The sequence below is a fragment of the Xiphophorus couchianus genome, chromosome 15 (genome assembly GCF_001444195.1).
Source record: "Xiphophorus couchianus chromosome 15, X_couchianus-1.0, whole genome shotgun sequence".
In the NCBI taxonomy this organism is placed as follows: Eukaryota; Metazoa; Chordata; class Actinopteri; order Cyprinodontiformes; family Poeciliidae; genus Xiphophorus; species Xiphophorus couchianus.
In genome coordinates, this window is record NC_040242.1 from 5,039,773 (window position 1) to 5,065,249 (window position 25,477).

At 48.7% G+C, this 25,477-nt stretch overlaps 4 protein-coding genes and 1 long non-coding RNA gene across 11 annotated transcripts; 4 read left to right on the forward strand and 1 right to left on the reverse strand.

Moving 5' to 3' along the window:
• Window positions 1-165: 165 nt before the first annotated feature.
• Window positions 166-17,829, reverse strand: LOC114158961 (transcription factor IIIB 90 kDa subunit-like). 2 transcript variants are annotated; one of them, XM_028040938.1, is made up of 19 exons: window positions 17,651-17,829; window positions 16,685-16,879; window positions 10,699-10,779; window positions 10,449-10,622; window positions 9,839-9,870; window positions 9,663-9,735; window positions 4,160-4,309; window positions 4,001-4,094; window positions 2,866-2,992; window positions 2,673-2,712; window positions 2,492-2,587; window positions 1,993-2,274; window positions 1,540-1,601; window positions 1,376-1,457; window positions 1,245-1,297; window positions 908-1,167; window positions 789-840; window positions 531-705; window positions 166-460 (listed from the first exon to the last, which is right to left on the reverse strand). In XM_028040938.1, exons 2-19 carry the CDS (start codon window positions 16,866-16,868, stop codon window positions 429-431), a joined length of 2,049 nt encoding a protein of 682 aa, XP_027896739.1. In that variant the 5' UTR covers window positions 16,869-16,879; window positions 17,651-17,829; the 3' UTR covers window positions 166-428. The 2 variants fall into 2 exon arrangements, with proteins under 2 accessions (XP_027896739.1, XP_027896738.1); XM_028040937.1 differs by having other exon boundaries at window positions 2,471-2,587.
• On the forward strand, window positions 4,675-9,496 carry LOC114158965 (BTB/POZ domain-containing protein 6-B-like). Of its 3 annotated transcripts, XM_028040946.1 has the most exons (5): window positions 4,675-4,836; window positions 7,003-7,244; window positions 7,561-7,651; window positions 7,736-7,854; window positions 8,271-9,303. In XM_028040946.1, the coding sequence occupies exons 2-5, from the start codon at window positions 7,039-7,041 to the stop codon at window positions 9,301-9,303; spliced, it is 1,449 nt and encodes a 482-aa protein (XP_027896747.1). In that variant the 5' UTR covers window positions 4,675-4,836; window positions 7,003-7,038. The 3 variants fall into 3 exon arrangements, with proteins under 3 accessions (XP_027896747.1, XP_027896749.1, XP_027896748.1); XM_028040947.1 differs by lacking the exon at window positions 4,675-4,836 and having other exon boundaries at window positions 7,039-7,244; window positions 8,271-9,496; XM_028040948.1 differs by lacking the exons at window positions 7,561-7,651; window positions 7,736-7,854 and having other exon boundaries at window positions 8,271-9,496.
• LOC114158983 (uncharacterized) lies at window positions 13,125-14,845 on the forward strand. Its single transcript, XR_003598516.1, has 2 exons — window positions 13,125-14,276; window positions 14,791-14,845. It is a non-coding gene; the product is annotated as an uncharacterized LOC114158983 (long non-coding RNA).
• Window positions 17,830-17,870: 41 nt separating the features above from the next.
• On the forward strand, window positions 17,871-20,691 carry xrcc3 (X-ray repair complementing defective repair in Chinese hamster cells 3). Of its 2 annotated transcripts, none has more exons than XM_028040961.1 (7): window positions 17,871-18,222; window positions 18,416-18,553; window positions 18,625-18,837; window positions 18,933-19,087; window positions 19,158-19,370; window positions 19,472-19,509; window positions 19,581-20,691. In XM_028040961.1, exons 2-7 carry the CDS (start codon window positions 18,472-18,474, stop codon window positions 19,861-19,863), a joined length of 984 nt encoding a protein of 327 aa, XP_027896762.1. In that variant the 5' UTR covers window positions 17,871-18,222; window positions 18,416-18,471; the 3' UTR covers window positions 19,864-20,691. The 2 variants fall into 2 exon arrangements, with proteins under 2 accessions (XP_027896762.1, XP_027896760.1); XM_028040959.1 differs by having other exon boundaries at window positions 17,872-18,123.
• A 193-nt stretch (window positions 20,692-20,884) lies between these two features.
• LOC114158968 (protein Z-dependent protease inhibitor-like) lies at window positions 20,885-24,767 on the forward strand. 3 transcript variants are annotated; one of them, XM_028040954.1, is made up of 6 exons: window positions 20,885-21,018; window positions 21,669-21,957; window positions 22,873-23,160; window positions 23,249-23,522; window positions 23,593-23,740; window positions 24,226-24,767. In XM_028040954.1, exons 2-6 carry the CDS (start codon window positions 21,672-21,674, stop codon window positions 24,412-24,414), a joined length of 1,185 nt encoding a protein of 394 aa, XP_027896755.1. In that variant the 5' UTR covers window positions 20,885-21,018; window positions 21,669-21,671; the 3' UTR covers window positions 24,415-24,767. The 3 variants fall into 3 exon arrangements, with proteins under 3 accessions (XP_027896755.1, XP_027896754.1, XP_027896753.1); XM_028040953.1 differs by lacking the exon at window positions 20,885-21,018 and adding an exon at window positions 21,427-21,450; XM_028040952.1 differs by lacking the exon at window positions 20,885-21,018 and adding an exon at window positions 21,457-21,476.
• Window positions 24,768-25,477: the final 710 nt, after the last annotated feature.

A 25,477-nucleotide genomic window follows, 5' to 3' on the forward strand; every position in this document is an offset into this window, starting at 1 on the left:
TGCTGCAGCGGTTCTGAAGGTGGATCTCTAAAAAGTTCTGACCCGCTGGACCGGCGGTTCCACAAAATGACAGAACCAAGTCTGGACCTGCAGAGACTGGATCCCGGTTCTGAACCGGGCCTCTGGTTCGATCCGTCCTGGAGGAATGAAACTGAGCAGAACCAGAACCGACTGGACTTTCAGTCCATTTATTATGGAATGTTTCTGCTGGGTCATGATTCTGTTCGGGTCGCACATGACATCATTAAAATACAGCAACACACACTTCCTGTCTCTCACACACTTTCTGTCTCACACTGGTTCTGCTGGTTCCGGGTGGGTCCAAGACACCTCAAAGTGAAAAGTTCTGATAAGTTCTGGTTCTTCCATCGGTGATTGACCTGCTGGCCCCTGATTGGCTGGACGGAGTTTGTTCAGGGTGGGCGGAGCTAAAACACTTCCTCTTCCTCACAGCCGTAATCTGGAAAACATGGATGCATTGGTCGGTTCTGGTTCTGGTTCTGATGGGTCAGGGAAAGTTGTGGACCAACCTCCAACCAGCTGCAGCGCGCTGACGCAGTCTTCCTCTGCCTCCTCCTCCTCCTCTTCCTCCGTCTCCAACGGGGTTGGGGCTTCGGCGGGGGCGGGGCCTGCGTCTGGAACGGCTGCAGGAGGAGCTTCAGGTACGGCCTCTGATGCCGTTTCCATGGCAACTGCTGTTTCCACCTGAAATCGATTAAACAAAATGGAGTCAGGGAGAACTGACTGACTCAGGGTTTCCTGGCCCGGTCCGGTCATCCGGGGTTTACCTGTGGAGCAGCTTTCTTTTTCCGTGGTGTGGAGGAAATGAGGCGCCGGAATCTGGAACAGGAAGCAGGAAGTTGAGCTCTGATCACCGATCAGGCGATCGATTGCTCGGGTCTGGTACCTCTTGGTCATCACGGTGGCGCTGGCGGACAGCTCTGCGTTGGCGTCGCCGGCCTTCCTGCGGCGGCGGCTCAGGCGTTTGCGCGGGACCAAGGCGGCGCCCCCTGGGGGCTCGGAGGCGGGACTTCCTGCCGGCTGGTTCAGGTCTCTCAGGACGTCGTAGTTGATCTTACTGGAGATCTTCTTCCTCTCCAGCATCTTCTCGATGGCCTCGCCCGCCGTGGCCGCCTCGATATGCTCACGCTTCTTGTATTTTTTCTTCTGCAGACGGGGAAAGGTCAGAGGTCAGAGCAGGCAGCCGGCCCCTGGCATGCAGACTGGTAGACCCCGTTTCCAACCTTCTCCTTGTAGGTGCCCTGCTCCTTCTCCTTGGTGATCCTCTCTTCTTTCTCTGTGAACACAAGCAGCCAATCAGCATCCTCCGTGCTCAATCAGCCAATCAGCATCCTCCGTATTGACCGGTCCTAACCTTTCTGCTCCTTCAGGTAGTCTGCGTTCTGCTTGGTCCAAAGCTCCGTCTTCACCTCCACCTCCTTCTCGTTCAGGATGTACTGCAGCAGACAGCAGCAGCCAATCAGAGACCGGCGTGGTGATAGCCAATCAGCATGCCTCTGACTGGAACCTGGCGCTCACCTTATCGATCTCCTGATCGTCGATTCCTTCCAGGTCCAGCTCTCCGCTCGGAGACGGATCCCCTGGAAAACAAACCCTCAGTGACATCACAGCGCCGTGTTACCTAGCTGGTCACGTAACCATGGTGATTTTTCTCTAAAGGCTTTATTGGCTCTACTGGCCTTTATTTAGTGAATTGACAGGAAAGTGGGAAATGAGAGAGTGAAGAGGCAAAGGTCACAAGGCCGGGAATTGAACCTGCGACGGCCACGTCCAGGACTGTGCTTAACCGCTGCTCCACCGCAGCACCTCGTAACCATGGTGATTAATGATTTAACTAGTTACTAGTCTGCGTAACATGGTGACTTTGTGACCCACTGATGGTTGTTTAGTAAAGTTTTCTAATGATGTAATAACTGTTAACTGATGATGTAATACCACATGGTGAAGGAACAGTTCCTGATTGGTTTGTACCATCTGGGTTCTGGTCCGGTTCCGGTGGCTCGAAGGTGTGAAAGCTCTCCTGGAGGCCCAGGCTGGCGTTTCCCAGGATGGAGGCCAGAGGGGCGCCCTGGGCGGGTCGCCCGGCTCCCTCCGTTTCCGCTTCCTGTGGCGCCCCGCCCCCCTCCTCCTCCTGGATCACCTGACGCAGGAAGTCCTGCGTCAGCCGCTGGGCGGCGGCCTGCAGGGCGGCGTCATCCCCCTCCTTGTCCTCCGGGTCGGCCGGAGAGGACAGGGCGTCCTCATCCTCCGGATCTGGAACCAGAGAGAGCAGCGGACTTTACTAGTGATCTAGACTTTACGTCTAGATCTCCTTCTGTCTCCTTCGCAGTTTTAATAAAACACAACCAGATGGAGCCTGAATAATCCGTCTGGTTTCTGCTCTCCTACTCAGCAGCCGGTTCTGGTTCTGGTGTAGTTGTGCTTATGTGTGACTTGGTCTGAATTGGACCTGCTGTGGTTCTGGACGGACCCATTTCCTTGGCGTAGGCGGCGTAGATCCCCCTGAGTTTGGGCCGGCTCTTTTCCAGCTCCGTCTCGATCTCCTCCTTGTAGCAGCTGATTTCTCCTGGCGGAACCAAAGCAGACAGAGTCGGATCACCGGCTGCTCCCGCTCAACCCGGTTCAGGTGTCCTGAAGTTTCCCAGCCTGACCTTCGACCTCGTCCAGCTTCCGGGCCAGCTCCTGCTCCAGCTGCAGAGGAGGATGTTAAATCCACTTCAGTGTTTGATTTGAATCTATCTGTGATCAACTGGTCTTCCCTGGCTAACCAAGAGGACAACAAAGACTGAATATTCTTCGCTTTAATATTTGGTGAGCCGGCCAATCAGAGGCCAGGAGATCTACCTGCTGCATCTTGACTTTGTGCTGGCCAGCAGTGAAGGATGGCGGATCACATTCCTGCTCCAGATCCACCCGCATGAACTCATCGATGGTCAGCTGACTGGTGGGCGTGTCCTCAAACTCCGTTAGCCTGCAGGGACAGAAGAAGGGATCTGATGGGATCCACCGACCAACACCGTCACATTCTTAATAAACAACTCTATTCAGAAAGGAAGCGCTAGCTCATGGTGGGATTTACTGACTGGGATCCTGTTAGGTAAATTGTATATATTATTATCAAATATTTGTTGTTTCATGTGCCTTTATAATGTTCTTGTCTTATTTGCCTTTATTTGTTTCATCTTAGCATAAAGAAAGTTTCTGTGTTGTTGAATTACTTTGATTCCTTTCTCAGAAGGCCTCTGAGGAAGAGCAGAGAACCGTTTTCAACAGGGTTATTGTTCAGCAGAAACCTCTGCATCCTTGACCTGTTAGATAGCTAGAAAACTGTTGCCATGAAAACGTACAACTTGCTCTGTGTTATCCTGTGTCTGGAACAGAATGATCTAGTGTGTAGATACCATGTGTTTTGTTAGTGACTAGCATTTGCGTTGCAATCATGTGATTGAAGTGTTTTCCCCGCCCCTTTGAGACGCTCTCTGTAACAGGGATCCTAACAGCAATACAAAGGGAGAACGGACACATACTGTATGTTTTCAGAACGGAAGAGATGTGTGACTGAAAACATCTCTGGCTGTTCTCCTCGCGAGTACAAAAGAATCTAACTCTCTTGTCTTTCTTTAATCTGTAGGTGTTTAAACCTGACAGATCCAGTAGGATCCACTGACTGCTACCTGGATCTTCTTATATCTATAAATCAGATCTACTGACTGGGATCTTATGGAGCCTATTGTGATCTCCTGGTTGGGACCAGTCCTGTCGATCCCTGTGATCTTGGTGAATCCAGACGGATCCACCAGGATCTAGAGACTGAACTAGCAGTAATGTTCTCATATCTTTAATGTTAGCTTGGAATCATAAGGATCGGCTAGGATCAACTGATCTCTGGCAGTAGATCCCTGTGATATCATTGGATCCCTAGGAATCTGGTATAAAATGATCTCCTTTACCTGCAGGGATCCACTGGGATCTCACTCACCTCTTCCTCAGAGTGGTCTGGCACACCTTCACCACTCCGATCACGTCCTTCACCGAGCGCCGAAACTTGTGCATCCGAGCCGCTACCAGGAGAGCTGGGGGAGGGGGGGAGGAGTCATGAGCTACATGGATGTTGCTGTTGCCATGGCGACAACCTTACCTGCTCCACAGAGCCCAGACGGGCGGCGACCCGTGTGCATCCAGTCCCTCTTCATCCTCTGCACCAGTCGGAGCGCCGTCATGGAAACCTCGTGGTTCTTGTCTCCAAACTCCAGCATGTGAGCGAAGCGAGGGATGTACAGGCAGGGGTCTGAGGGGGTGGGGCGGGGTCAGACACTGCAGGCTCCGCCCCTTCAGGTACTGATGCTGTTCTATGCTGCAGCAGGTACCTGAACACCCTAACCCTGTCACAAGCTCACTTGGCTCAAATGTTTCCGGGCCATTCAAAATGGCCGCCACGGCCGTGATAGAAAATTTATTTCTACAGTAAATTTGCCAATATTTATCACAGATGATGAAAACTGTATGCTGGATTAGATTATAGAAATCATGTTTACTAAAATGAGTTTTCTCTTAAACTGCAGCCTGAATGTTTCAACAATACTTTCTGACCCAAAGATCCAGACCGGATCAGAACCAGAACCTCATCCACTAACTACAGACCTAATGACAAACCTGTTATGGATCAGAACCAGAACCGTTACTGTCCCTGCAGGCTCATGGCTCCCCCTGCTGGAGAAGCACAGAAAAACAAGCTGGACCCAAGATGGCGGCGGGAGGCGGACAGCAGCGCGAGGGCAGGTTTTAATCCGGACCGAACCGAGGCGGGTCCAAAAGGTAACAACACACAGTTGAACTGTACACGAAATGGATGGGTTCGGTCCGCTTAGTGAGCCGCTGCTAACTGACCACAGAACCGAGCAGCAGAACCGGACCAACGAGCTGGTTCTGGAGTCAGAACCGGACCGTTTTGGTTCTGCTCTGCAACCGGACCGGGTGTCTGCTGGGCCCGTCAGTTCGGGATAAAACGGAAAGGTGCTGCGTGGCTCCGATAAAAGATGACAGCCGAACCCAGACTGGATCACCTGTCTGATCCAAACAACAGGATCGATAGTCAGTGATTCCAGGATCTGCTGTTTGGATCGAACCTGCAGAACCTCCAGGCTCGGCTCTCCAGAATCTTCCCTCTGTCCGGTCCAGATTCCCAAAGTGGTCCCATCAGGGCCGGCCGAAGGCATATGCGAGTTAAGCAGATGCTTGGGGCCCCCACTCCACCAGGGGCCCCAAGAGCACCAAGCCAGTGTAGCAGTGTGACGTTGTTACACTAGATTGTCAAGTGAGAAGCTCTTCCGGTAGGAAATCATATGAGCACCGGCAGCTTTTATTTTGGAAAGATGACAGATCCATCGCAAAACAGCGGGTAACTTCCTGTTTCAAAATTATTGTTTTTATTCAAATTTAATGTGTTGCGAATGGAAATGTGAATTATTATCTTTACTGTTGAACATTTTGAGTTCATGGATTGTAGTTTTGAGTGTCAGTTCGGGTTTAAAAGACAAAATAGCGGTGCGTGCGTGGTGGCGTAGTGGTTAGCGCGACCCGTATTTGGAGTCGAACCCGCGACGGCCGCGGAAACGGTCTTCCCCGTTTCCTGTCAGCCTACTGTCATATAAGGGACACTAGAGCCCACAAAAAAAGACCCCGGAGGGGTAAAAAGAAAAATTAACGAATCATATAGTCTGTGAAGCCTTTTCCGTCTCTATCGTTTTGTTTTCTGTGTTCAATAAGTGTATTTTAAGTATAATAAGTGACAGTTTTATTAATGTTCTTGTAAAATAATGTGCTTTAGAGCACTTAAACTTTGTTTAAAAGTGATGGAAGTGTGTTAGCAGTTATTTATGCTACATGAAACATCGCTAATGAAAATGCTACATCCATGTGCTGAAAATATTGATGTTCATGGTTAAACAGGCTCTGTGGAGCACAGTGAGGAGAAAAGGCTGTTTTTCAACGGCGGTAAAACTCTTGGAAAAGCTCAAGACGTTATGGTACCCACACTTACCTGCTACTTTCACAATAAAAGCTCACATCCGGTTCATGTTTGATCTACTGCAAGTAGATTTCCAGCGGATGTCAACCACATCTGATGTTTAATTTCAAAATAAAAGCACAGCAACATAGGGGGGGAAATAAAAACGTTTTATTTAGTAGGCTTTTATTTTTGAAATTGAACATCAGATGTGGTTGACATTTGCTGGTTTTGTTCCAGAGTTGTCCCTCTGCCTCCCAGAAGTGAGAGAAGTCGCTGCTTGATGGCCCCAATTATTTCCGATACATTATTTCCTTTTGCAAAGTCCAAACATGAAGCCGCTGGAAATCTACTGGCAGTAGATCAAACATGAACCGGATGTGAGCTTTTACTGTGAAAGGAGCTCGTAAATTAGGTTTGCCGTAACGTCTTGTAAAAATCGAGTGCAGCCTTTACTGTCATTTTCGAAGAAGCAGCTCGTTTTACTGCAGAGCTATTTCCTGCTGTTTCATGCAGCTGTGTCATGTTTCATTATTTTGGTGTGGGATTATTTTGTTTAATTTTTTTCTTATTCATGGACTGTTTAAGATTATTATGCCCATGTTTTGGCTAGTTATTAATTATTGTTGCAATCATTTTACACAAGTCGTGCCCTTTCTGCTGGATTCGGTGGGAGAAGGCGCCGAGGAGCCGGAGAGAAAAAGCCTGATTCTGACAATCAGCAAGACAAAAGCAGAATCAACGACGCTTCATAAGATAACCTTATTTAAAATAACACTGAATAAATCCTGATGCTGAAATATGAAATATTAAACTTCTTCACTTGTTTCCTGTGAATTTGAAGTTAAAGTGGCTTTTAGAAACCAGTGGGACCAAACTGGGACCAGCAGAACCAAGCGGACCGGATTGGTTTAGGCTCTTTGTGCTCCCAGCTGTTTGGATAATCTGGATTATAATCCCTGTGACCCGGACAGGAAGCAGCCATGTTGTGATGGGAGGAAGAGGAGGAGATGGCAGCGGAGCTTTTCTCCACCAGCCTTCCTCACGGCGAGGACGAGGAAGAGGAGGAGACGAAGAAGAACTTCGTCCAGCTGAGCGAACCTGAGGAATCCGCCGAGCGCAACACCGTCGGCATCGACGACGGCGACGACGGCGACGATGATGATGATGATGAGAGACTCAGCTGGCAGGGAGCCCACCCCACCCTGAGGGAGAGGTAAACAACAACATGGCGGTGTGGGCGGGGCTTCACCACTTCCTGTGCTGAAGACAAACGTCACATTCCACCATGTTTCAGTTTATTTAGGTTCTGGTCCCAGTTTGGACCGGTTCAGAACCATAAATTACTTTCAGTGTGAACTGGGTCCAACCGGGTCAGACAGCGCCACTTTGAACTCATAAACGACCTGAGCAGCGCCACCTGTGGACGGGCGACATGACGCGGGCGGGTGGCGTGGTGCGGCGCCCCCTGTGGGCGGATGGTGCGTCGCGGCGCCACCTGCTGACACCAGCTGGTTCCTGTTTGTCTGCAGGAACGCTCTGATGTTCAACAACGAGCACATGGCCGACATCCACTTCATCGTGGGTCCGCCTGGAGAAACGCAGACGGTCCCGGCTCATAAGGTACAGAACCTGGTCTGGAGCGATCTTGTGCTCTTGGTGTGGTTCTGCCAGCCGGTTCCGACCCATTTCCTCACTGTGTTCCAGTACGTCCTGGCGGTCGGCAGCTCCGTGTTTGGAGCCATGTTCTATGGAGATCTGGCGGAAGGACAGTCGGAGATCCACATCCCGGACGTGGAACCAGCTGCTTTCCTCACCCTGTTGAAGTGAGTCCAGACACGGTTCCAGAACCACCACTGAACCACCAGAACTGTTTGGTTCAGAATGCTGTAGATCAAAGTCAGACCCAGACAGACGATGGTCACAGCGGTTCTGACCCATTCAGGCCGATGTAAATCTATTCACATTGGGTATGACCGAGTTCAGACCTTCGCGTTGACTCACTAAGTCTTACTCAGACCGGTTCAGACTGGATTGGACCTATTCAAAGCAGTTTCAGACCGGTTCAGAGAGGTCCAGATGCTTCCTCTGACGGGTCTTGGACCTCGTACCAATCAGTAGATGTGGTGTCTTCACTAGAAACCAACAGAACCCAAGAGCTTCTTATCCAGAACCTTCTTCAGGGTTCTGGTCCAGAGTAGATCTGGGTCCCAGGTCTCTAATGTCCCCTCCTGTGTCTCAGGTACATGTACAGCGATGAGGTGGAGCTGGACGCCGACACGGTTCTAGCCACGCTCTACGCCGCCAAGAAGTACATTGTCCCGGCCGTGGCGAAGGCGTGCGTGGGCTTCCTGGAGACAAGCCTGGAGGCCAAGAACGCCTGCGTGCTGCTGTCGCAGAGTCGGCTGTTTGAGGAGGCGGAGCTTACGGAGCGCTGCTGGGAGGTGATCGACGCGCAGGCCGAACTGGCGCTGCGGTCTGAAGGGTTCTGTGAGATCGACCGGCCCACGCTGGAGATCGTCCTGCAGAGAGAGACGCTCAACATCCGCGAGGCGGCGGTGTTCCAGGCGGCGCTGAGCTGGGCGGCGGCAGAGTGCCGGCGCCAGGGACTGGCGGTGACCCCTCGGAACCAGCGGACCGTGCTTGGGAAGGCTCTGTACCTGCTCCGGGTCCCCTCCATGTCTCTGCAGGAGTTTGCAGATGGACCAGCGCAGTCAGAGGTTCTGACACTGGCGGAGACCCACAACATCTTCCTGTGGTACACCGCCACCAACAAACCCCAACTGGACTTCCCTGTGGGAAAACGGGTCGGCCTGGCGCCGCAGCGGTGCCACCGCTTCCAGGCGTCCGCCTATCGCAGCAACCAGTGGCGCTACAGGGGGCGCTGCGACAGCATCCAGTTCGCTGTGGACCGCAGGATCTTCATGGCCGGGCTGGGCCTGTACGGATCGAGCGGCGGGAAGGCCGAGTACAGCGTGAGGATCGAGTTGAAGCGACAGGGAACCCTTCTGGCCCAGAACCTCACCAAGTTTCTATCAGACGGGTCGAGCAGCACCTTCCCCGTCTGGTTCGAACACCCCGTCCAGGTGGAGCAGGACACCTTCTACACGGTCAGCGCCGTCCTGGACGGGAACGAGCTCAGCTACTTTGGACAGGAGGGAATGACCGAGGTGCAGTGTGGGAAGGTGACCTTCCAGTTCCAGTGCTCCTCGGACAGCACCAACGGTACCGGAGTGCAGGGGGGGCAGATCCCAGAACTGATCTTTTACTCCTGAAGCTGGACCTGACGGACTGAAAGGCCTCAATCCAGGAGGGACAGTCTGGTTCTGATAGCGTTAGCGGCTACAGTTCTGATAGCGTTAGCTCCTGTTCTGATAGCGTTAGCTCCTGTTCTGATAGCGTTAGCGGTTCTGGTTCTGACTGGTTGAGGTGTTTCAATCATTAAAGTTTGTGTGACTGAAACTGCAATGTTTGTTTTTATCTGATGTAGTTTCCTGCAGCCACCACCAGAGGTCACTGTAGATGAACCTTTCTTCAGCAGAGAGCATGCTGGGAAATGTCATTCTGTAGGTCTAATCGCTGCCATTTTAGCTAAATTTGACATGTTACAGGCGAATCACACAGGAAGTCTCACCAATGGCGGGCGCGTTGATGCACAGCTCCCGGGTCAGCAGCAGGAAGGTCTTACCCAGGATGTAGACGTTCACCTGGACACAGAGAACACACTGTGATTGGTCCAGAGCTCAGAGACGCTCTGTGATTGGTCCAGAGCTGAAACGCTGCAGCTGGCTGCTCCCATGTGGCTCTTACCTGCAGCAGGTCACTCAGGTCCAGTAGCATGTCTGAAGCCCGGTTCAGGAAAGAAACGGGTTGAATCAGAACCGGTTCACTAACTGAACGATTCCTTGAGTTCTGAACGGGTTCTTCTTTATTCTGGAGCTGCTGATCCGACTGACAGGGAAAAATACATTTTTATTAATTTCTTCTGGTTTTCTTTACAAAGGAAGATATTTTTTTTATTTAGAAATATTTTCAGGACTTTGATTTTTATTGACGTAGAATAAAGATAGAACTGCCTTTTTAGATTATAATACAGTCATTTTAATTGTTATTTACATTTTTCTGTATTAGCTTCCCTTTGTTATGTTTGTTGCTTCTGAGCCAATCGGGTTTGAGGTTCTATTTAAAGAGAGATTAGTAATTTGGGGTAATCTTAAATTGAACAAAAATTCTAAAAATTTAAGATGTAGGAAGATAAAACACTTGATTTTTATTAGAACAATTTTTATTTAGAAATGTTTAGCATACCTTACTTTTATTAGTGGATAATCTCAATGAAAAAAAAAAATTCAAATATGGAAGTTAAAAACTAAGATGTGGGAAAACAAACAGCAGGGCAGGTGGCTGGTTGCTAGGATACGGGGCGTGCCTTCGGTGCGGCACACCAGGTAGAGGCAGGCGGCGATGACGTGCTCCGTCCGCCGGCCTCTGGTCAGGTGTTTGCTGACGACCAGCTTGAAGAAGTTGAAGGCCGTGTCCAGGCAGTGCTGGTTGAGCTGCAGCTGGCTGCCCAGCTGCTGGATCTGACGCTTACCTGCACACATACACACACACACACCTGGAGTCACACCTGGAGACGCGTCCCAGACGAAGACGCGTCCTGAACTCACCGTTCTGCAGCGTCTGGGCTCTGGACTCCTTTCCGACTCCGGTGTGGAAACCAGAACCGAGGAGTGGAGCTTTGACTGGACCTGGCAGCAAACAGACTCTGATCATTTAATAAAGTGTCATTTTAACAAAGAATTTCATTTGAAAGTGTTTGATTCTATATGTTCATATCTAAATGGAGGATTTAGTCTGAAGAAATTCAATGTGAAAAGTTCATGTTTGATCCTAAAAACTTTAAATCTGTCCAGAGCATTTTTAAAACTTAACATGATCATGATCAGAATTACAGTGATTACCTAAATGGCTAAAAGTTTATTCAATAAATTATTAACAAATATATCATTTGAGAAATTTCCAGCAGTCAGTTCACATTTATTCTAATATTTGGTGCAGAATTCAGAAGCTTCTTCATTATGGATCCCTGGTCGGAACCATTCTGGGTTCTAACGACCCGTTTAAGACTTGACTCGGGGTCCAGCTCAGTCTCACCCAGCGGATCTGGTAGGAGAAGCCCAGTCTGAGCCAAGGCCCGGTTGGTACCGGTACCGCTCACATGGGAACGCAGGAGGTTTTCAGCTGCAATCATCCGGAAGCAGCCTCACCTGGACTCCCTCCCTGGTTACAATGACAACCAGGTAATTAGCCTACCTGGCTGCAGAGTCCAAGTGTTTTCCTCAGTGGAGTCGGAGCTTCCAGTTTCAGCATGAGAGCTGCAGCGAGCTTTACGGAGGAAAATCTTTACCAAATCTGAATCATTTGTCTACTTTTCAATGACTAGAGGGGGAGAGGTCCATTCTGGACAGGTGAGGGATCACCTGTGCTGCTCCTGACGATGTGCTGCTGCTTCATGAGAGGAACCATGGGTCAGAGGTCAGATGGAGGGTAAAACTGAGCAGATTTTAGCTCTGATTCCTCCAAGTTAAATGTTTCTCTACAAACCTCCAGGTCTGTCAGAAATGTCTGATTTCAAGCTGCTGCTCTCTGATCACATCGACATGAGACGTTTCCTTCATCTAGTTCGGTCATAAAAACGCTCTTCCAGACGTTCTCTGGGTTCTTCTGGGTTTCTGGAACCCAGATCTGAAGGCCCAGGTGACTCTGAGTCTGCAGGAGGAAATCTGTCAGCTTCACGACAGTTTTCCAGAACATTCCTGACCTTTGACCTTCATTTGTTCAGCAGATTTTCCGTCCTCAGGTGTGGTTGAGTCGGAGTGTCGGGATCGGTACCTGTGGATCCGCCTCGCTTCGAAGCAGTCAGTCAGCTCTTCTTCACTGAACTCGACACCGGGAGCTTCTGTGTCTCTGATGTCCTCATTTAGACGCAGACGGCGTCCACGCCATCAGCAGACGGACGGCGTACACGCCATCAGAGGACGGCTCGCCTCCGCTGTGGTCACACCATCAGCAACGTCAGGCCGGACGGCTTCACCGTCTTCAGAGCATCGTTTTCTTCCTGCTTCCTGGTACGCTTTCCCAAACTGTTCAGCCTGCGACACAAATGACTGGAGACCTAAAAATATAATGATTCCCCTCTATTTGTTTAAAAGGAGTCAAACAATGAATATTTTGAAAAGATTTTCTTCCACACAATGATTAAAAAGTTTACTCTGCATTATTTAATGATATTTAATTGCACATTTATTTCATGAGATGTTTGCGGTGCTAAATGTGGGCCATAAGGTTTGTCCCAAAAACTTTCAACTGAAGTGATTTAACCTAAGCCGATGTGTGTTCTGGGTCTGAGTGGAGCGGTTGGCTAGAAAACAACCCAGGGACTAATAAAGCTCCACCTGTCGGCTCCCCTTCCCCAACACCAGGTGCCTGTCCCCGGAGGGCGGAGGGGCGTGTCCACCTGTCCTGAATCCCACCTGCTGGTTGATGACCTCTACCGGTCTTTGCACCAGGCGTTACGGTGAGTCTGCTTTTCTCCAGAATGATGTCAAGCTGAAGGTGGTGCTGAGCGCCGGCAGGTTGAGCAGCCGCTTTGTTTCTACAGTCTGTTCTGGACACACAGAGCTCACCTGTGAGGAGGACTGCATGGAGGTGAGCAGGTCACCTGGTAACCAGCTGACCTGCTGTGGTTTTGTTGTCAGCTGAATGTGAACAGAGTCTTCATGTGGAGGGCAGACAGGTGAACTCTTCAACGTGAGTCAGTACTGATCCAGGATCAGTCGCTCAATTCTTCAGGAACTGGTGTCGTTGAGTTTCATCCCCGACCTGAGCTGGGTCTAAACCTGTAACCATGAGGCGTTTCGTTTGTGGTCTTCAGGCTCAGAGGACCAGCAGCTTCTCCTGGCAGCTGATGTTCCTGCAGAGCAGCGGGCAGAACGCCTCCTGTCCGTTCCAGACGCCTGGCGGTTTGGTTACAGCCTGATGGCCTCCAAGAGGGTGATGCTTCGATCTGCACTCAAACAGCCTCATGCTGAGGTCACCATGGTGGGAATGAACAAACACCAGGTTTTATCCATTAATAACTGAATCCAACAGCTTTATTTCATGCAAACTTCAATTCTAAATTCTGATAACTAACCATTTCTGCATAGTTTTAAAAGAAAAGCTGCAGTACCACAGTGTCTTCTAGATTAAATTCAAACTGGGACAGAGGACTGGTGGGACGGTCTCGTAGTGCGTGAAGCTGGTTAGTTTCTTAGACCTGTAAACCTGGGGAATCGGATCGATCTTGGAATCAGAAACTATAAATTTCTGCAGTTTTGTCCCTGCTTTTAATGAAACTAGTGACATTTTGTTCCTTTGTCAGGATGATGATGTTCCAGGTGTCTCTGTTGTTCAAACAGAAGTTTGTGCTCCTGCTGATTGACTTGTCCATGGCCTGCACACTCGGTAAGCTCACGCAGAACAAAAGGTGAGCTGCAGTCTGAACCAGATCTCAGGATGGCCTGGTTTTTGTTCCCTTCGGATTATGGATCGTTTGATGGCAGTCTGTTGATCTGGAAAGTCCCTCTGGTCCTATCCGCTCTGGTTAGGGAGGGAGCAGGATTTAAAAGTCGGAGCTTTGGTGTGGGACTGGAGGGTTTCCTGCTGGATGAAGCTACTGTCACCTCTAAAGGAATGATGAAGTTCCTTTTGGGTCAGAGGGAGGCTTCAGGAAGGTACAGAGTCTGGTTGATGAAACCATTGGCTTGGAGGAAATGTTTTAATCGTATCTGTTCTTCTCTGCAGAGTTTGGTGGTGGAAAACATGTACAAGGAGTCTTATACGGTTCTTCTGATGTATGAGCATCTTTTCTCTCTGGTCTCTGATGATGGACACTAAACACAGAACATTCAAAGTGCCTGAGACTCCACTAATCTGTAGACCACCTTTCAGACTCAACCATAAGAGATTAGGGTTTAAGATCAGGAAAGAACCAACTGAAGAGGTCTGCCTAATCACTCATGGTTTATCTCTTTGTAGAGACAATCAGGAGTTCACAGTTTACCTGGGATGTCGTCTTGGAGGAAGTCTGGATTAAACGGCACCAGCTGCTGATGCTGGAAGCCCCAGCAAGGCCTCGGCGTCAACCCGACTGTTCACATGAATGGCAGCAAAGCCTACGAGCTGCGACTTCCCTTCAACCATGGTAACTAACCGTACACCTGGGTTCTGGACAGTGTTCGGGTTGATTTGGAACTAAAGATCCACCAACGCTCTGCTTGAACCTGAATGAATGTTCAGTTGGTTCAAAGATGCATTTGTAACAATCAAAAGAGATATTGTGATTGAGTCCGCAACATTTTAATTTAATAATTGTTACAAAGTAACTCAGTTAGCGTATCGCTACAAAGACCCACAACCATCCCACAATCGTCGTTTCCTAGCAACGGGGGAGTGATATTGACCCCCCTCCGCAACCACGTCAAACTGCGACACCACTAGTAGATAACACTAATTTACCTCCACTGTTCCATCAAAATGGCCTGTGTGCCACACGTTCACGGGTCTGATGGGTCTTTAGTTTAACTCCAGTTAACACAGAAGTGAGAGAACAAACCATGAACAGAATCCTGCTAATTTCTCAGATGAAAACTCAGAATGTGAAGTTAACCCAAACCCTGACTTGTTAGAAGTTCTAACCTGGTTCTGTCTCTGTGCAGGTGACCGGTTCTGATCACTTTTGCCTCCATGTTGATTAATAAATATTATTTATCAGTTCTGGTTCTTGTTTGATTCCTGACGTGTCTTCATGTGCGGCTCTAGAGCAAACCGCTGGATGTTTTGCAGAAAATGGGTTTATTAGAGGTTCTCAGTGGTGCAACATTCTGCTAATACCAGAACTTTTTTTTTTTTGCCTCTTTTGCTTTGAAAACATTTAGCTTCCACTTAATCACATATTCCAAATATATTCTAAAGGTTAATTTACTTGGTGGCTTTGAAAACTTTCAGTTGAATGTTACGCTGAAGTGTTAAGAATTCAAGTAAATGTTTACATTCATGCTCTTATTTTGAAATGCATTTATTAACATTGTTGCATGTTGACCAACCCTGAAGTTGGTGCTTTAGCATTTTTAAAAAGCAACTAAACATTTTTCCAGGCTTTTATCTCTTGATTTTATGTTTTGTATAATTTCAAGGTTGATTTATATCGTACAGCGCTTTATAATTTTTTTTTATGTCTGTGAAAAACACTTTATAAATAAACTTACTTGGCATCAACTCCTGCTAAATCCTGCATGGCTGTAGCACTTTAGTCTAAGCTTTCACTAAGTAGTGTTAGCATCAGCCTACATTAAATACCATATTAGTTTAGTGTTAGTGCAGTTAGCTTTTAGCTAGCAGTGACTAGGCCTGTCACGATAACACATTTTGCTGAGCGATTAATTGTCTCAAAAATTATTGCGATAAACAATAATATTGTTTGAAGACCTTTTTACACTGATTTAATGGAAATGACGTAATAATGCATGCGATTTCCTGCCAAAGATAGATACACTTTATTTCAAAAGAACACTTAACTGATAAACAAAACAACCAAAAATAAAATGGATTCTCAGTCTCCATTAACAAAAAATGTACTTGAATAAAAACTAAACAACAAAAGCCAAAGTGGAAATAAATACTGCATACACGATTTTTTGCTCCTATTCTTATTTCATAACCGATCATCCTGTAGTTTGTGGTGTGTTACGGTAGATCGTCTCCGATCTAAATCAGGGGTTTTCCCCAGACTGGGATCTTTAACGCAGCCTGTTGAATGTGACAGGCAGCCAATCAGAAAGCGCGGATTCTCCTCTGTGTTTTCTGAGGGGAAATTACGTCGGGGAATCCCAAACAGCTGACACAGCGCAACCCGAAGTCCAGCCGACATCGGAGATGATATGTGGAAACAACATTAATGTTTATTCAACATGGAAAGAATATAGAAATGACAAGAGGAGGAGTTGGAGCGAAACCGGTAACTTTTCAGCTGTTCTTCGTTAACGTGACATAAATAGGTTATAATGATTTTCATTCAGGCAGGACTTTACGCTGACACTAGCTACATGCATTGCAGGTAGATTGCAGTAAAGCATTGATTAATGCCTGGTTTTAAAATTAGTTCACTGGACTTGTAGCCATTATTTAGTGCCCATTGTTGGACACCACACGGCAGGACCGAACCCGGTGGAACCGTTATACCTAGGATTTCTGTCGGCTAATGTGTGGTCTGTCAGGTTTTGAAAATGGGCCGACAATCTGAGCTGAGCTTTACACTAAGGAAATGAGGAAGGGTCAGTGGAGAGCACCGGAGTTGAGCCTTTTTTCATTCAGTGTCATCAACAGAAAGAGAAAAAGGCCGGAAGAGACGATAATGCCGATAATTGAAATGAGGTTGATAGTTTAAATTTATCTTTATCGTTTATCGCGACAGGCCTAGCGGTGACCCACAACTGGTGGTTTTAAACTCTGGGTTGCTTCAGCTGGACTCTTCAGTGTCTCTACAACCTTTAACTGGTTCTAATGGTAATACTGGTTCTGGTCCTACCAGTCAGTAGAGAAAACCGGTCTCACCATCAGCGGAGACAAACTGTCCCACAGCGGACGACACGCCTCCACTTCCTTCCACGAACTGGACCTCTGATACAATGATGTTGTCCTCCAGAACCGAGCCGCAGCCCGTGCACACTGCGCTGCCCCGGGCCTGGTCCACATCGATGTCGGACCCCCCACAGGTCCGACACACCCTGGAACTCATTGTGGCGGTGCCTGAGGATGAGGAGCAGATCCTCTTTAGCATAGATCAACAACAATCTGGAAACAGATTCTGCGTCCTGGAGATCAATTTCCTTTAGTCAGATCAAAAGAGACAGAGGGGAGAGAACACGGTGGTGGGAGTATTATGCTGAGGGTTCTTCAGTGAGTCTGGAACTGGACCTAAATCGCTGCAGAACCAGTCAGTCATTTAAAAGTAGGGTCCTGTTTGTATTTGTCCTTCCTGCACGGCTCTGATCTACTGAAAGCTCTTATTAATGTTCAGTAAACATGAACATTATTCCCGTTTTAAAACAAGCCAACATGTTTCACTGTGATCCAGTAGAACCGAATCCTAACAGAACACACAACGCTGCTGCTGCTCCCACTGAGGGACAATAAAGCTGATTTCTATTATATTCTGATCTTCTAAAGCGTCTGAGAAGGTTCTGACCGGTTCTAACCCAGTTTGGTTTCTGGAGCGGAACAATTCAGACTATCTGCAAATCAAAACCATGAGCTCCTGAACCAGAACCAGGGTGTTTGGACCTGAACAGTAGCTGGAAATCCCTGCAGAAAATGAGATAATTTACCATCAACTAGATTGGTTCTGATCGAACACCAAAGATGTCTTCCAAACAAACCGAACCTCCAGAACATTCTGACAGCAAAATTTCACTTATGAAGTAGAAACCCCGCACCTAGAATCGAACCTACAACCGAACTGGCCGAAGGACCAGCCTCTAACCACTGGACCACCAGCTATAACAAACACGCCCCACTTACCGGGTAAAGTTCCGGAACCAGGCGGGAAGAACCAGCAGAGCTGTTCGAATTCTAGCAGCTGAGCTTCATGTTCGCCCCATCCGAACCGTAACCATTCATACTAATGGATCAATTACTGATTCTGGTTCTGATCGGTGTTTAGCTTCCCCAACTGGCGCCCAAATGTGACGTCACTTCTGAGCCAATCCATGTCCATATTTACGTCATTTTTCGCGCCGCCGCCAGTTCTGTTCGGTTCGGCCGGGTCGGGACAAGCGGAACGAACGGGACTGGGCCATATCAGGCAGCGGTACCGGAGTCGGAGTTATTTTCTGGACCCGGCGGCAAGCGATGACGTCACGTGCTCAGGCAGGAGTTTGTCCGTGTTGTGACGCTTTCTCAAACAAATTTGGTCAGAACCAGAGCCGGTACCGCAGAGATGAACTGGGACCAGCTGCAGCTCAAACCGCGGATCATCTCCGCCATTCAGAGAGGTACCAGCTGCTCCACCGGACTCCACCTCCAAACCCAACTGGTTTAACTGGAAAAGCCTCAGCTTCCCTCTCAGACCCCCATCGTTGTTCTACAGTGACGTCGGTTTTATTTAATGAACCCAAACTTTATTATTTGTTAAATTAACTGTAGTTCCTGCTGCCAGGAACGAACAGAACAAGAACCTCATTACAGCTGGTTCCTATGGGCTCCCTGGGTTTACTGAGCATCACCATGTGTAGCTGTGGTTGTGTCGTTGCCATAGTAACGCGTTTTCTGCCCCGCCCCCCCCAGCTCATCTGAAGTCTGTTCGGGAGGTTCTGGTTTTGTCTGAGCCGGACCTTCAGAAAATGACCGGACTGTCCGGCCCAGATGTCCAGGAGCTGCTCCATGCTGCCGCCACCGCCTGCAGGACCCATCAGCCAATCACAGGTGAGATTATCTGATTGGCTCACACAGTGTGACGTCATGCTCAGTTCTAACAGCATCCCCTCTCCCCTCAGCCCTCCAGTTGCAACGGGGTGAGTGCCGCAGGTTGGAGTCCGGCCTGCGGCTCGGTACTGGCTGTCCGGTTCTGGACCAGCTGCTTCGCGGAGGACTGCCAGTGGGGGGCGTCACTGAGCTGGCGGGAGAGAGCGGAGCTGGGAAGACCCAGCTGGGCCTGCAGCTGTGCCTGTCAGTGCAGTATCCGGTGGAGCACGGAGGTCTGAGCGCAGGTCAGTGAAGGCACCATGCGTACGCAGGGTGTCAGTGAATGCACCACGCCAGTGACCTTCCCAGCATTCCATGACCTCTGACCTCTGCCCTCCAGGTGCGTTGTATATCTGTACCGAGGATCCGTTCCCCATCCGGCGGCTGCAGCAGCTGATCTCAGAGCAGACGTCGCTGCGATCTGACGTCCCGCCGTCTCTGATTGGCCGCCTCCGCTTCTCCGACAACATCTACGTGGAACACGCTGCCGACCTGGTGCGTGACCTCCGTCCTCAGATTGGGCGGAGCCTTTGGCTGACCGGCTCACAGGTGTGTTGATCCCCAGGACTCGCTGCAGGTGTGTCTGTCTCGACGCGCCGCGCTCCTATTGGCCCAGGGCCGAGTCCGGCTGGTCGTGGTCGACTCGGTGGCGGCGCTGTTCAGGTGCGAGTTCCGGCCTGACGATTGGCTGGAGAGGAACAAGCAGCTGCTCACCGTCTCCTCCATGGTGCATCACCTGAGCCACGAGTTCACCGCCCCTGTCCTCTGCATCAACCAGGTGGGTCACACATACACACACACCTGTCTCCTGTCCTCAGGTGAAAGACGTCTCAGATCAGTAGCCATGGTAACTTGTTGTTTTTTTGTTATCTGTTTAAGGTCACAGACGTTTTCCACCAATCAGAGAGCAGCTCCAGGTAAAGCTGTCCTCCAGGTAAACCCGAAGCGTTTTCATCCTGACCTGATGTCTACCTGTCTACCTGCCCAGCTCTCCGTCCTCTTCAGTGAGTCCCGCCCTCGGTCTGGCCTGGGCCAATCAGGTGACGGTTCGGCTGATGATGCGCCGTCTCCAGGCGACTGTTTCCCGTGGCGACCAGAGCAGTGCTCTGCGCAGGTTGGAGGTGGTGTTCGCTCCTCACCTGGCCCGGGGCGGCCGGGACCTCGCCGTGTGGAGGGAGGGGCTCCGCGGGGTTCTGGACCCGGTTCTGGCTCCATTTGGACCTGATGTAGCTCAGCAGGAAATGGTTCTGCCGCTTCGTCTGAACCGATGAAGATGCTTCTGGGTTTCAGCCGGGTCAGAATGAGGTTCTGGTGGGTCCGGCAGCTCGGTTCTCCGGTCTAGAGTGGGATTATGATGACTCATTCCGGGTCAGAACCAGAGCCAGCTCTGCCCATGTTGATGCCTTCACTGACCCCAGGACATCAGGACTCTCTCTGGGATCCGTTACGGTTCGACCCGTCTGCCTCCACCAGAACCTTCGATGATCCAGAAACGATTGTTTACATCAGAACGTCAGCTGGTGATGACTTCCTGCCTGTGGCCAATCAGAACGTCAGACGTGTTTCTCCTGTTGTGTAAATACATTTATTTATTTTTATTGTGAAAAAAGATAAAAAGTTGTAAAAAATTTTTTTTGTTTTTTTAGTTCTGTAGGATTGAAAGTGATGAAAAACTAAGAATATGTAAACAGCAACCTAGTTAAAACAGATCTGATGTTTTTGGTATTTTAATCTCATTATTTATGGATATTTAATACAAATATTGCAAAAAAGGGAAACTGTTAAAAACGTTATGTATCTGCTGTGGATGGTCCAACGAGCCACTGGCGCCTCCGTAGTCCCAGGTTGGAGACATGTGGTCTGTTTGTGTTGATCCGGTTCTTCTGTATATGAACCGGTTCTGTTTGGTACCGAATGGACTCCAGATGAAAAAAAGAATCCATTAAGATTCAGTAAATATAAACGGATCAATTTACATCCTAATCTGGGTTAAAAGATTCTAACTTTTTCCCAATAATCCCGTTTCCCTCAGGGTCAGAACCGTTCTGGGCAGCAGTGCGCCTGCGCGGGTTCTCCATAATAAAGCCATCATCAGACTACCGGAAGAGCGTTAGTGTTTTTCAAATTAAAAGCTGCACCGAAGCCGGTCCCCGGGTCACTGATGGAAGCTACCGATGGAACCGGACCTATGATGTTCATAGGTCCGGTTCCGGTCCAGGTGTGATGGAGCAGAAACCCATCTAGAAGATGCAGGTGGTTCTCGAAAACCGGACCGGTCGGCTCTGTTCTGCTTTATTTTAGCTTTCTTATTTTGAAAGTGAGAGCGTGGCCGCGCCCTGACTTCCGGCCGTGTTGCGCTGGTTGACGCAGCGCGTGAGTTTTATCTGCAGAAAGACCGAAGATCAAAAGGCGCCGCCGAGCTGAAGGTGAGTTGTTGTTTGTTTTTGGCTGCAGAGGCTCATCAATTATCAATCAGTGAGCTCATCTTTCCGTCCACATTCCTGCTGCTGATCAGTCGATTATTAATATCTTCAAACTGATGATAAGCCGATTTATCAAATAAAACGTAAACAACAACAAACGACGTCATGACCGACAGAACAGAGGGCGTGGCCCCGCTGACCGGATGATGATGATGAAGATGATCGATCAGCAGTCGGGGGAAGCTCTGAGTTCCTGATGTTTTCATCAGCAGGTTCTGGTTCTGGTCGGGTCCAGTTCAAACCAAATTGACGGTTCTGAGTCACCGGATCCCAGATTTAGTCCCGGTCCGGACCCGTCAGTTTGATTCTTTAGAAAAGGTTCTGAACTGTTCAGTTCCGGGTCTTTAGCAGCAAGACGCTTCACCTGTCACCATGGTAACTGACCTCCACCTGTTGCCATGGTAACCGACACCTCCAGAGTGATTATCTGTCATTGGTTTGGGAATGACTGTATTGATCATGTGATCAGAAGTGAACCAGAGGGAGTTCTGCTGTAGATGGATCCGGTTCTGTTGGACTGAACCGGTTCTTCCAGAACCTTCTGGACCTGCCCTGGTTCTGATGTTAATGTGTGTTTGTTCCTGCTGCTGCAGACCATGGCTGCCTTCCTCTTCCTCCACCTGGCCTTCCTCTTCCTCCTGGCGGGCCCCGCGGCCCCGCAGACCCCCGATCCCGCCGAGCTGGACCTGCTGAACCGGAGCGCGGACTTCGGGGCGCGGCTGTACCGGGCGGTGGCGGGCCGAACCGACGACAACGTCTTGCTGGCTCCGCTCGCAGTCTTTGAGGGAATGCTGGCTCTGCTCGGCGGAACCAGCGGGCCGACCCAGAACGAACTGCTACAGGGACTCACCCTGACCGGACTGGACCCCCAGACTCTGCCAGGTGGGCTGCGACCCCAGCATGACCCGGAAGAAGACGGCCCTCCGTCTGCAAACCTAAAATTTAACAGCAATAATTATTAGAGAAAACGGAAGGTCCAGTTTTAAGTCATCTTTTCTCCCGTTATTCGTTCATTTCCATGTCACCGTTCCAAACTAAACATTTAGTTAGGAAGCTACATATTTAGTGTATGGGAGAGGATTAGGGCCACAGGAAAAAAACGTTTGAATTATTATTATTATTTATCTTCTTCCATAAAATTAAATATTTTCCAAAATGGATATATTTAATTTACAATTTAAATATTTGATTTGCTAACTAAATATTTAGTTTATTTTGCAAGTTAAGTATTTAGTTTGGAAATTAATATTTAACTTCTAAATAGAAAAATAGTTAGCAATACGGCTAAACCAATTAGGTTTTGCCTTATTAGGCTAATTAGTTAGCCTAAGCAATATTTAGCTTGTTAGCTAAATATTTAGTGTGCAAGTTAAATCTTTAAACTGGAAATTATCTGTTTAGTTTGGAAAATGAAGATTGTATTTGGATTTAATAGCTAGATATTTAAATCCAAATTAAACTTGGACCTACATATTTAGCTTACAACCTAAATATTTAGTTAGCAGGGTACTGCTAACTAAATATTTAGCAAGCTACAAATTTGGCTTGGAAAATAATTTTATACTTTGGAAATATTTAATTTGGAGCTAAATAATTAATTATTAAATGCTTAGCCTGCTAAATAAATCTAAGCTAAATATTTAGCTTGTGAATGAAATATTTAGTTTAAAACTGTGACATTCATAAATGAATGGATGACTTGGTGAAAATATGAAAATAAACCTGCATGTTTTGTTGTGTCTGAATAATCCAGATTGTTGCAGTCGAGGTCTGTAGTTGAACTTCCTCTGCCTCCAGATCAGTTCCAGGCCCTGAGGAACGCCGTCCTGCAGCCGGCCCTCCGCCTGCAGCAGGGCGCCGCGCTCTTCCTGGACCAGAGCTTCCAGGCTCCGCCGTCCTTCCAGGATCTAGTTCAGACCAAATATGGCGGACAGACTCAGAGCGTGTCCTTCTCCAGCCCGGCGGATGCCCAGGACGTCATCAACCGCTGGGTCCAGGACCGGACCCGACACCAGGCCCAGAACCTGCTGAGCGCCCTGGACCGCCGGACCCAGCTGCTGCTCGTGTCCGCTGCTGACTACCAGAGTGAGTCCCGCCCACAGCTGGGCTTTGACTAGGTCGCTGTGTTCTGCTGTAGGCTTTGACTAGGCCGTTGTATTCTGCTGCATTGCAGTGCGCTTCAGTCCTCCCTTCAACGCCTCGCTGACTCAGGTTGAGCGTTTCTACGTCGACCGCTATCATGTCGCCATGGTTCCCATGATGTTTCGGGCCGACAAGTACTTCCTGGCGTACGACAGCAACGTGAAGGCCGGCGTGCTCAAGCTGCCGATGGCGGACGGCGCCGCCATGTTGGCGGTGCTGCCAGACGAAGATGTGGACCTGACCGCCGTGGAGGGGGAAGTGACCTCAGAGAAGATCCGGGCCTGGATCCGCCAGCTGAAGAAGACGTGAGGACCTTTGTCTTCTTCATTCCTCGACTCTCAGTAAACGATTCTGACCCATCTGTTCTGTCAACAGGAAGCTGGAGGTGCAACTTCCTGTCTTCCTGCTGAAGCGCTCCTATGCCCTGAAAGATGTCTTGCAGGCGCTCTACGTCACGCAGGTGTTCCAAGATGATGCTGACCTCAGCAGCATGGGCGGGGCTTCAGGAGCCAGCCTCTCTCAGGTCAGTGGCCCAGTCAAATCCTTCAAAGTTAAAAAAATAAGTTTGAGGCCCTGGAATGTTTTTGGGTTTGAATATTCACCTGGATGGTGATAGTTAGTGTGTTGGTATTTTCTCCTGTGTTCCCAGTACGCAGCAACATGCCATCTGCTGGGTGAACTGGTTAACTGCCCTCCATGTTGACTCAATATTAATAAAGCAACAGAGCTATGCTAATGCTAATGATGCTAATTCTGACAGTTTTAGCTGCCAAGCTAACAAACCCTGGGAATATTGATTGAGAATAGTTCCAATGAATGTGTGAGCCTGAAGTTTTCAGTCTTGATGTTAACCAAGGCGTGGGAACCTGTTTGATCTGATCACAACACCTTGGGCAGCTCCAGGTTTTTCCAGGTTCTTCCAGGTTATTTTTCCATTTTCCCATCACTGATTCTGAATGTTTTTCTAACTTGCTCCTAATAAATCCTGGCGCTCCGTTTCCTCCTCAGGTGTATCACGCCTCGGTTGTCTCGATGGATGAGAGCGGTGATGATGGCGGCTCAGGGGGCGGGGCCACCGCCTTCTCCTCGCCGCCACCGCGCCTCACCTTCAACCGGCCCTTCATCTTTATCATCTACCAGCAGGCCAGCGGCAGCCTGCTCCTCATGGGCCGAGTCGCCAACCCCACAGAGAACTGAGCCGAGAACCGCCCCCTTTGAAGCTCCGCCCACCAGTAGAGGCAGGTTGTAGCCTCACTTCCTGTCTATCAGTAGTGTTAAACATGAGGGGGGAGTCCCCTGAAAGGGCCGCAGGGGACGCCCGACTGGTCAAGAGTTAAACAGATCCAGAACATTAAATGCCGTTCCATTCCTACTAGTCATCATCGTGTTTATTGTAGAGCACTTCCTGTCAGCACTGAGCTAATGCTGCATCCTATTTTTTTTGTTGTTTCCTGCATGCTAGCAGTTTTTAGCACTAAGCTAATGCTGAATGTTTGGCATTAGTTTGGCATTCCGATCCTAAACGGTTTAAATAAAACTGTCGTCACATACCCGAGTCTCCTGATTATTTTCCTGCCAAGACGAACCCTGAGATAAAAACTGGATTCGCCGTAGAGTTGCTAAACCAGCCGGCTGGTTGTAAATACACAAAACTACTCCAGCCTGCAGCAGATTTATGTTTACAATAGTTTTTATTCAACCAGTAAGTTTGAACAAAAAATCAATTAGAAAATTATTTTCTCTTTTATTTAAAGATTTATTAAAATATCTCCAGATCGTTTCGCTGCTGTCTGTCAAACTTGCTTTGTCTCATTCCAGCCAAACTCCGGTGGATTTCTTTAGACTACCCAGAACTAACATTTTACACCTTGATAATCTGAAAAGTGTGGTTTACATTAGATTTTTGGTCTTCTCAGAAAACCTGGAAAAATAAAAATATCCACTTTTACCAACCAGAGTCCAGCTGTAGCTTAATCTGAGTCTGACTGCAACCTGAGACTGGGGTCAAAGGTCAGCTTCCAGCATGAACACACAGCCACAGAGATGGGATGAATAGAGCAGATTCATGGGTTAGAATGGCCTAGTCAAAGGGAATCTGTCACAGTTGTTTCCGTCTGTAGATGGTGCACTCCACATTTTGCAGAGTTTCCTGTTAAAAATGTTTAAAGCCACCGATTTCCTTCACAGTTCTGCTCTTCCTGTTGTTCTGCCACAGAAAGTCTGAATGAAATAAACTGGAGTTTGTTGATGGATTGGAGCA